This window comes from Dicentrarchus labrax, unplaced genomic scaffold (genome assembly GCF_905237075.1).
Source record: "Dicentrarchus labrax unplaced genomic scaffold, dlabrax2021, whole genome shotgun sequence".
Classification (NCBI taxonomy): domain Eukaryota; kingdom Metazoa; phylum Chordata; class Actinopteri; family Moronidae; genus Dicentrarchus; species Dicentrarchus labrax.
The window spans coordinates 20,069,896-20,080,491 of NW_026136703.1; the positions used below are offsets into that span (position 1 = coordinate 20,069,896).

The 10,596-nt window shown below is 35.1% G+C and overlaps 1 protein-coding gene across 1 annotated transcript; it reads left to right on the forward strand.

The window, feature by feature from the left end:
- The first annotated feature begins 71 nt into the window (after window positions 1-71).
- rab32b (RAB32b, member RAS oncogene family) lies at window positions 72-3,997 on the forward strand. The gene is made up of 3 exons (XM_051382602.1): window positions 72-453; window positions 1,940-2,217; window positions 3,638-3,997. Exons 1-3 carry the CDS (start codon window positions 240-242, stop codon window positions 3,800-3,802), a joined length of 657 nt encoding a protein of 218 aa, XP_051238562.1. The 5' UTR covers window positions 72-239; the 3' UTR covers window positions 3,803-3,997.
- The last annotated feature ends 6,599 nt before the right edge of the window (window positions 3,998-10,596 follow it).

Below are 10,596 nucleotides of genomic sequence, written 5' to 3' on the forward strand. Positions count from 1 at the left end.
CTTGCCTACTCCAATGTTTTAAATCAAAGGTCAAAGATTTATGGCTTTGGTTTGAAGGAAGAAATTCAAAGCAGCAACACTTAGAAATAATCATAAAGAGAAGTAGGGTTGAGACATCTAAGGTAAATGTAGATTATTTAAAACCTTTGCAATATGTTTGTGGGCTTATATTTGTAAAACTGGACTTTGAAGGAGACCTAGTTGTACCTGTCTCCATACCTAAGCCTGTTAATCACAACATGGCAGGGAGTGCAATGACTTTATGTACAGACAAGCTGTTTAAAGTTTTAGTCATTGGGGATATAGGCGTTGGAAAAAGCAGCATTGTCATGCGTTATGTTAATAAACGCTTTGATGAAAGATACAAAGCATCTATTGGAGTTGACTTTGCTCTAAAAACAATTGAATGGGACAGCAAGACAGTGGTGAGACTACAGCTTTGGGATATAGCAGGTGAGTGTAAAGATTATGCATTCTCTATTGCAGTTGTGTGCCCTACAAAGCCAAAACACAATAATATAGACTTTCTGGTATCTGTTTTATCACATGTACAAATGATTATACCATAGAAATATGCAATTAATGTAAAAACAGTGTGTCAAATCTGCAGTAACAAAACTAAACTATAAACAAAACTGCAGTAATGCACTCTGGAAAGACAGCTAAAACCAGATCTATATTCAGTGAAAGCTACTTTAGCCATAGCCCCATACATGTACATTTAAATCGAGTATTTCCACAGATTGTACAGCAAGGAAGAGAACAGTGGGGCCATATTTGTAGTTCTTTCAGAAAAGCAGGGCACAGTTTGTTGAAATAGTGGATTTAAATGTTGGTTTCACATCCGGCAAAGATGTTCTCTGCCAAAGAAGACAGTAAACCCCCGTGTGATCAGGAAAGTACCTTGAACAATGCAAACTGCTGCCAGATAATAGATGAAAAAAAATAACGTTTATATTTCCCCCATAAGGTTTGCCTTAGTCACGAGGGCTAGATTAGTCAGTGAGATAGTCATGGTTAGCTTTAACTAAAGCTAAAAACAAACAAACATACGTATTAGTTTCCCTTTAACTGTTATCTGTAAGTGGAACAAATCCATTTTGATAAACTGATATATTGGTAAATGTATTTGTTATTCAACATAATAAAATTAAGTAGTAGCTAATAAAACCCAATTATCATGGAGAATTAAAAACCCAGCTAATGCTAATTATTAATGTTGTTGTATGATGATGATCATGACGTTGATGATTATTTAAAATGAAAAATTTATAAGGAATCTGAAAGAAAACATTTTGTAGGTTGATTAGATTGCTTAATTGCATTTGTGAGGATTTTCCAAAGGCAGACTGCACTTTTAGTACGTTTTTAGGTATTAGTTTAGTTTTACAGTATGAAAATGTTTAATTATGGGGGGTAAAATAATTAACTTATAAAGGCATACAGTTAAATACAATTAAAGCATTACAACTATTGCCAGTGATTCTTTGCTGAAAGTTTAAAATTTGACCTTCACATAAGTCCAACGGGTTATCCATTTTGCAGAAATTACCTTTAATCTCGAATAAATCATGCTGTGTTTTGATTATAACTGTTGAGTAAGTTCACCGTATGGGAGTGCTTTCAGTGCCTTCAAACTGCTGCAAGTAAAACTGTAGCTTTTTTTTACCCAATGTTTTCTTAGATCTAATTTTAATCCTAACCAGTGTCCATGGAAACATACCATTTTATTTCAGAAAATGATTGTCGTTAGTCTCTCACTTGTTGCATAACGTTTAGGCTACAGTCCGATTTTATATGATAATTCAAATCACACATTAAACAAACAGTACTGACTAAGTGTCTCTCTCTCTCGGCCAACTTTAAATTCAATTCCAGAAACTATAAGCTGTATGTGGTGAAGAATATATTGCACAGATTTATTTTCTCTTCCCTCAAGGCCAGGAGAGGTTTAAGAAGATGTCCAGAGTGTACTACAAAGGGGCGATGGGAGCAGTAGTGGTCTTTGACATGACAAACAGCTCCACCTTGGAGGGTGCCTCAGAGTGGAAGCGGGACCTAGATTGCAAAGTCTGTCTTGACAGCGGACGTCCGATCCCCGCTGTCCTGCTGGCCAACAAATGTGACATGACAGGAAGAGACGGAGACTTGGTGTCCTCTCTGGACGGCTTCTGTAAAGACAACAACTTCATAGGGTGGTTTGAGACCTCTGCAAAGGTGTGTGTTGTATTTTAGTTATTATGGGAGAAGAAAATCTGTCTGTAGCAGTTAGGGATATGCAGACATTTCTTAGATGTGTTATTGGTTGAATTAAACCTAAATGAGATTGAGAAATGAGAATTTGCACCACTTAAGTACACTATTACTCAAGACAGGCCCTGTATTATCTCTGAAAATAAAGTTTTAACACCTTCATTACGGTATTTAAATGCTAACTTGGTGGATTTTCCTTAATAAATGTTTGTTGGGGGGTTCACGAGAGGCCCAACAGCTAGTTTTTTCCCAAGGGCAGCTGAACACAGTCTTTAACAATTAACACAGCAAGAGGAGTAACACTTGTTATTACAAAAAGTAGACCTATCTGACCTAAAGACAAAATTTTTAAAAGTGCTAAAGAAATAAAATACAGTAAGTAGATAAACCGAATTACTTTAAATGATTTCTTTGGCATGTTTTTCTTTCATTCTTCACAATGATGAAGCAAGACTATGGCACATGAAAAGTAAAATAACACATTTTCTTTGTTTTACAAGTTAAAAGTTAAATTCATAAGCAATAATATGCACCCTTGCTCAATTTCATGCCCTCAGAGATTTGGCCTATCCAGTCATCATCTATGACCAGTAGCTCATCTACAGCTAATGTTAACAAACTTTAGATAGACATTATGACTAAATTACTGAGTCATATCTCTGACTTTATGACCTTTCTCTACCCCATAATGTTATATTATGTTTTGGCTTTTTATTGCTGTCCTGACAAAAATCTCTCCAAGAAAAAGAAGCCCATTTATTTTCATGTTTGTTTTAATGCAGATAAATCGATTATCATCTATCCATCGTTTTCAGTGGGCATAGACAGATTTTACTGTTATCCCATATTTGTTACTTGTGGCCACAGTATCTGCTGTGCAGCAAAAGTTACATATTCTCACTGTGTGTAATGTGTAGGTAATTCATTATACAGTAGACATATAAATATATGTGAGTTGACCTCTATTAAAAAATTGGTAGCTAGTCTAGACTGTATTTTGTCATTTACTTAAAGGGCTTGTGTCAATAATATTAACTTTATTTTTTAACTTTATTATTTATTGACTAACACATTGAATTATTTATGTATTTATTTGTTTATTTTGTGTTTTCTGCATTTGAGAAATTTGATTTTGCATTGCTGAAGCTGCCTGAGTGGAGCCACCAGTGGATCTTGTGGCTCACCATTAGAATTGCACAAGGTTATAATATACTGTATGTGTGAACTTTAACACTGCAGCTATATACAGCCTGCTCATAAAACATCTTCAAATATTAACACGAAGGAATAACTTGCAGCCAAGGTTCAAATACCGAGCCAAACACTTAACTCAACGGATGCATACATAATGTTCTAAATCATATTCCCCCCTCACCGTTTATAGGACAATATAAATATTGATGAGGCAGGTGCCATCCTTGTCAAACAAATGATGCTCTGCGACACCGGCCTGTCCAATGAAGAGGACCACTGGGACGGGATCAAAGTGAGCCAGGCTCCGAGGGAGAGTCAGAGCCAGTCATTGTGCTGCTGGAGTCCACGGCTCTGAGCCAAACAACCTCAGCAACTGGTTAAACGCTCTAACAAGACCTGTTTTTGATACCAAGTCATGAATGCACCACAAAGGAGCTATTTCAGAAAGCTAGTGAGCCTGTGTCTCATGTAGTCAGTAACTTTATAATCATATTTCTGCCTTGTTGTGTTTCTCAATAAATTGTCGACTGTGTGGGCCGCCTCATAAACACCTCTGTGAGATGTTTGAGCTAATTTCTCTGATAATCCACTGATACAGTCAGGCTAATAAAAAGATCAGCATGACACAGATCCTGCTGGGAAAAGTCTGTGACACTCCCTGTGCAACCAAGACTGGTTGGTGACCTACTATAATGAGAGGCCTGAAACTGTGAAACAGATTTTCTCAAACCACAAAAAACAGCGAGAGTGAGAGAGAGAGAGAGAGACTAATGTCTTAAAACATTCTTGTATATGAAGCTGTTAAATATTCCCCATTGAACGACAACTTGTCTGTTATGCAACCCATGCATATAATTATCTGTTAATCACTTCACAGTGAGATGAGCTAAGACCCATGCATAAGCATCGCAGCCCGGCTTGATATGGCCAATAGCAGAGAACAGCTATCAGCGTGACCTGATTTTGGTGGAGGGAGGAAATATGTGAGAATGCACCACACTGCTACACACACCACCCAGAAAGCACTGAGTTACTGAGTGTGCAAAGCTGCAGGGATACTGTATTGATAGATAACAATTATCGAAACACATAATATTCTGATTCCTTTTTTTGTAATAGCCATGATATGTCTGCATTTGGAAACTGATGCATTTGCAAGTGTTTGTTGATGCAGAGAGAAACTGAGAGACAGAGGGGAAGACACTCTTAGATACAGCAGATTAGATTACTTCTGATAATGATTTTTTAAATATAATTTAGTGCTAGAAGAAGTATTCAAATCCTTTACTTATGTAAAAGTGCAACATTAAAAACACACAAAACAAAATTTTACTTTAATTAAAAAAAATATATAAAAATGTACTTATTATACATAAAAATGGGCCCTGAGAGTGTCAATTTTAATTGCTTCATGTACTGTTGGTTTCAATAACTATGCATAATAAAGTATAAGGTCATCATAGGTTTTGTATGTGCAAGCTACAGTACCATATTGTGGCAGCTGATAAATGCAGTGGAGTAAAAACTATAATATTTTCCTCTGAACTGCAGTGAAGTCCAAGTATTAGGTGGCATAATTTAGAAATAATCAAGTATAAGAACCAAAATTGAACTTGTTATATTGCAGTCAGATGGCTCTGTATGGCGGACTTCCAAAGTACTTTAATTAGTACTTTGACACGTTTATATGTTCTGATTATTGATTTTTGCTACTGAAGAAGATGGGTGTGGGGTTAGTTTGTCGGTCAGTTCATCTGTCTTGGCTTTAATCATATTGCCTCGTCATTAAAGGCTTTATCATTTTTTGTGCGTCAATGAAGAAGCGTCCCTTAAATCTTTAAGGGGATCAATTTCAAGGGGATTTATTTCCTTCATTTCCAAGATGTTTCCTATTTAAATACATTTGTTTCATTTCTCACTAAAAATCCTCATTATACAATGTGAGTCAGTGCCAAAGCAATCTTCATTCTGGCAGCAATTGTATGCTTTTAATACAATTATTGTACTTGGTATATTACTAAAAGTCAGTGATATGATTCAGTGCATTGTCTTGTGAAACCTTGTCCTTTATGTTCACTGACATATTGTGTATTACACAGGTTATTTTTGCACACCAATCTGTCCTTTGCTGTCCTGTAGTTTTACTTTTCAGTGTCCTTGCTGTGCATCTAGGGAACTGGTCTACATCCTGCCGCCAGGTACCTGTACACAGTAGCTTTTGTCCAAATTCATGCTCTATCCAGGTATGTCCTGTGCATGTTTTTATTCAAACTCAGAGCAGTCTTTGTGTAAACTCCCACACTGTTTTATTATACCAGCATTTATGCATTTTGCTGATCAAGTGAGTTGCAACATAAAAGCCAGGAAGGTAGTTTACCTCATGTGGCAATTGCGCCTGAGGGAAAGTGAAGGAAGAAGTAAAACACAACTGCTAATTATGGATATATGTCCCAGATACTAGAGACCTAAATTCAGGAGTCAAACAGGGATGTTGGCCCCAATACTTTTTCACATCGGACACAAAAGCTCAGTCTCTTAACTTGTTGTTTATAAATATGACAGTCTGAATGGGAGTCACGCTCTCTGAAACATATCCCATTACTTGTGCATTATTGATATTGCCCTATTTTATCTACCCTCCAGAGTGCATTTTCACTGGCAGCTTCGTTCATATATTCATGATTGCATGAAAATTTCAATTTAGTCAAACTTGTGAGTAGGTTGATGAAGAGTGAAGCAGTGTACATATCCCTGCTGTGCCTCTGTCACTCTCTTATTGTGTCTTGAGTGACCCATTTTATTATGGCCTATGTTAATTAAGTATAGAAGTAGGAAAACAGACATAAACAGCAGGCTGGTATTTTACTGCACAGACACTTTGCATATTAAATCGACTCTTTACCCGAGTCCTTCTCACACGATAATGTCAGAAGTGTGTGCAAAAATGTCAGAATGTGAATGAACCAAATTATTTAAAACAGCTGATATCCTCTACCATCAAAGCAACCAATCAGGGGCAGGAATCCATATGTTGCTATCCTTGGTGCTTAATTTTGGCCATAAGAGGAGCCCACCACAGCAACTTAATGGTCAGATTGCAGGATTCTATAATATTGGTGGACTACGCCATCTAGTGTACAAAACATGCACGTGTAAAGACAGTACTAAAGGAAAGCCACCCTGTGAGGAAACAAGAAGCATATGGAGTTCATAACAAGAATTACAGTTGTATGTGTTATGTCAATTGAAAAGACGTAAACACATTCTCTCTAGCGTTTGGAACATACAACACAATATTTTTTAGCAAACATTCATGCAAAGTTACATTTTCTTTCAAAAACTGAACAAAAATAAAAACATCATTCTGATAAAAGTTTATCCTGTGAGTTCTGCAGTCTCAGATTCTTTTTACAAGGTCTCAGACCTTCATCATCTCCTTGAAGCATGTGAACAATTGTGATCAGGAAGCATCAGCTGGTGCCAATTTCAAAGCTTTGAAAAACCTTGTGTGAACACTTGGCAACCATGGGTCCCTCTAAGCAGCTGAGTAAGACCCTGAAAATGAAAGTTATTAATGCCCATTGATGTCCACAATGCAGATGAACATAGCAAAGCATTTGCAGTTTCCACAGTGTGAAATGCAATTAAGTGATGGCCATTAGGGGGAACAGTGGAGGTGACCAAGAAAACTCTTGGAGTGAACTGATTGCATGCTGGTCAGAATGTGCATGCAAAAAACCCTGCAGGTAGATTTAGCAGACTCAGACTCAGACCCACTGTATAGAGCTGCTTTTGCAGCAGGGAAGAAAACCTTCCCTGCAGCCACATCATAAAATCCAGCATCAGAAGTATGCAGCAAAACATCTACAGAACCCTGATGGGTTTTTAGAAACAAGTGCTGTTAAAGTTAAAATAGAACTATTTGGCAACAATCAGCAAAGGCATGTCTTGAGAAAAAAGGAGCACTTCATGAAAAGAACACCTTACCAACTGTTAAGCATGGGGCTGGATCTATCATGCTTTGGGTTTATGTTGAAGACAGTGGCACAGGAAACTAACAAAGTAACTAAGGGTTACTAAGTAATATAAAAAAATATGTTATTTGTCAAGGGGTGCCCGAACTTTCACATACAACTGTACATGTTGTTTGGAAATCTGTTCTGATATGTTATATCTCTGTACATACAACACTGTTTATGACTAAACAAGACACCATATGGTCTAGATTTAGGAGTTTTAGTTGGAAATGCATATAGTTTTCTTACAAACACTGGTGGACAAATATTATATTGTGATACCAAAGGGAAGCCGCAGCAATTTGGCATTTATGATTTTTTTGTTCTCAAAAAAGAGAATTTAGCTGAATCTTAATAGATATTAATAGACCTTAATCTATAGTCTGGATTTAGAAATACTGATTTCAGGAGTTCAGTGCACCTCCCCCCACCCTAAGAAAATTGACTAGCCACTAAAAGAAGTTTAACATTTTCTTTCCACACATTTTCTATATAATCTACCTGCAAAAAAAGAAGCCTTTCCCACAATGCCAGGAATCTAATTCAGTATGTTTCTAGCTGAGCACAGTCTAATTTTAGGATTTTGACTCTAACAACTTTTAACAAATTAAGCTTAAAAACAAATTGTAGACTATAAACTCCTTCTTTGGACGTTAGATCCCCCAAATTCCCTGAAACAACATCGAGGATATGACTTTGGTTGTAGCTGTACGACCTTGGAGCTTAAGTGAATCTTTCTTTTTGTTGTGTGTGTAAATGAATTGTTTTGTGGGTTTCCTTTGTCATACATTGTAGTTTATATTGTGTTTGAATGGCTCAGTGTACAGTTGATGTAACTAACTAACTAGACTAAGAATAAGTTGCCATTGGATATGTTCTACATGTGGTATATGTATATGTTGAAACTGGAATAAAGCAGCACAAGATGCATGTCCATATTAAAAAAAAACTACATGTTAGCAGGTTTTTTTTGTCAAAGTAAAAGAAAATCCCATGTTTGTTCACTTTTTTCTTACAATCTTAAATCTATGTGGCTCAAAACCTCCCACAGAATAAATAGTATAATGTATTATTTAAGGAGTTCCTGAGAATGTTCCATCTACGTTACAAAATCAGACTTCACAAAGTCAGCCAATACAAACACGGGCCTCCTAAATGACACATCACAGAGGTGATCATTTAACCAGGTTTTCTGGTTTTCATGAAACCAGATTTTCTAGTTTTCAGAATCTCTGTGGAGCTAAAATAACCTAGTTTTTCCTCCTTGGGGAACAAGAGGAAGGAGGAAATACAGCCTATTTATGCACACACAATAGATGGAATCCTGAATTGGGAACCGTTTAAAAAGGACTACCCTAATATCACATTTCAGTGGGAGAGATCTTTAGTGAAGAGGATAACGCATGAGAAGATTTAAATGCAATAGGTTTAGTAGTTCCAAACAACATCTATGGCACGTTAGTCTTACACTTTAAGACTTTAAAGCTTTTTTTTCTTTCCTGCCCCAAGGCGTTAGGGAAGGCGTTAGGGTTGCTCCTCAGCCAGCAGGGGGCCACAAAATAAACTCTAAAAGGTTAACTTTACATGTTCCTCTGTTCATTTTTTCAGCCCTATTTGGGATTCTATCAAAATATTTGGGGATTCAGAGTTGATATAACAAACAAGTATATATCTTAAAGTTAAATATGACATATACATATTATATTTGCCCTTTTTATGAGAATGACACTGCGTAGTTTACTAAGTTTTAACATTTTTGAGTGGTTTTTACTGTCACAGATTTAAGTGGTGAGCTTTAAGTGGTGAGTGGGAGGAATTATCCACTACAACTGCAAAGGTGCTTATAAATAAAGGCACTCATTTTATCAAACTTTTTGACAGCCGAGTTGTTTTTACACTTGATAATAATTACCATTATTCTTGAGCATGTTTATACGGATACCAGCTTTATGTTAAGCACACTCAACAGTCCATTTTGGTTGTTATTTCCCATCTGAATGAGATACCTCAATTAAAAGCACTTGTACTGTGCAGGAGGCTCATGTTGAGAGAGCAGCTAAAATTGTCAGAAACACCAGGTAACGATTTGTGGTAACAACTTTCAAAATGTGTGTCCCGTGAAGTAATTATTTTTGTAAACATGTATCAAAATGCATAATACTATGGTTTTATCATAATGTGATGAAAAAAAATTCTGTCATGTCATTATAATAAGAAACGTTTTTATAATAAGAAACACATTTTTATTATTATTTCTGATTTCTGATTAAGTAATTATTTTGAGATATTAAGTCATTTTTTGAGATATTTAATCAATGTTTTGAGATACTAAGTCATTATTTTGAGCTATTAAGTCATTTTTTGAGATACTTAATCAATGTTGTGGGATACTAAGTCATTATTTTGAGATATTAAGTCATAACTCTGAGATACTAAGTCATTATTTTGATATATTAAGTCATTTTTTGAGATACTTGCTCATTATTTTGAGATATTAAGTAATTTTTTTGAGATATTAACTTATTATTTTGAGATATTAATTAATTTTTTGAGATGCAAAGTTATTATTTTGAGATACTAACTCATTATGTTGAGATATTAAGTAATGTTTTGAGATACTTAGTCATTATTTTGAGATATTAAGTAATTTGTTTGAGATATTAACTTATTATTTTGAGATATTAATTCATTTTTTTGAGATGGGTTATTATTTTGAGATACTAACTCATTTTTTTGTGATATTAAGTAATTTTTTGAGATACTTAGTCATTATTTTGAGATAGTAAGTCACTATTTTGAGCTATTAAGTCATTTTTTGAGATACTTAATCAATGTTGTGGGATACTAAGTCATTATTTTGAGATATTAAGTCATAACTCTGAGATACTAACTCATTATTTTGAGATATTAAGTCATTTTTTGAGATACTTACTCATTATTTTGAGATATTAAGTAATTTATTTGAGATATTAACTTATTATTTTGAGATATTAATTAATTTTTTGAGATGCAAAGTTATTATTTTGAGATACTAACTCATTATGTTGAGATATTAAGTAATGTTTTGAGATACTTACTCATTATTTTGAGATATTAAGTAATTTGTTTGAGATATTAACTTATTATTTTGAGA

Bases quoted from the DNA above. Each gene is read 5' to 3' on its own strand.
- rab32b (XM_051382602.1), top strand. From the start codon at position 240: ATGGCAGGGAGTGCAATGACTTTATGTACAGACAAGCTGTTTAAAGTT. The intron at 454-1,939 runs GTGAGTGTAAAG...TCTTCCCTCAAG, and splicing joins ACAGCTTTGGGATATAGCAG to GCCAGGAGAGGTTTAAGAAG. The intron at 2,218-3,637 runs GTGTGTGTTGTA...CACCGTTTATAG, and splicing joins GGTTTGAGACCTCTGCAAAG to GACAATATAAATATTGATGA.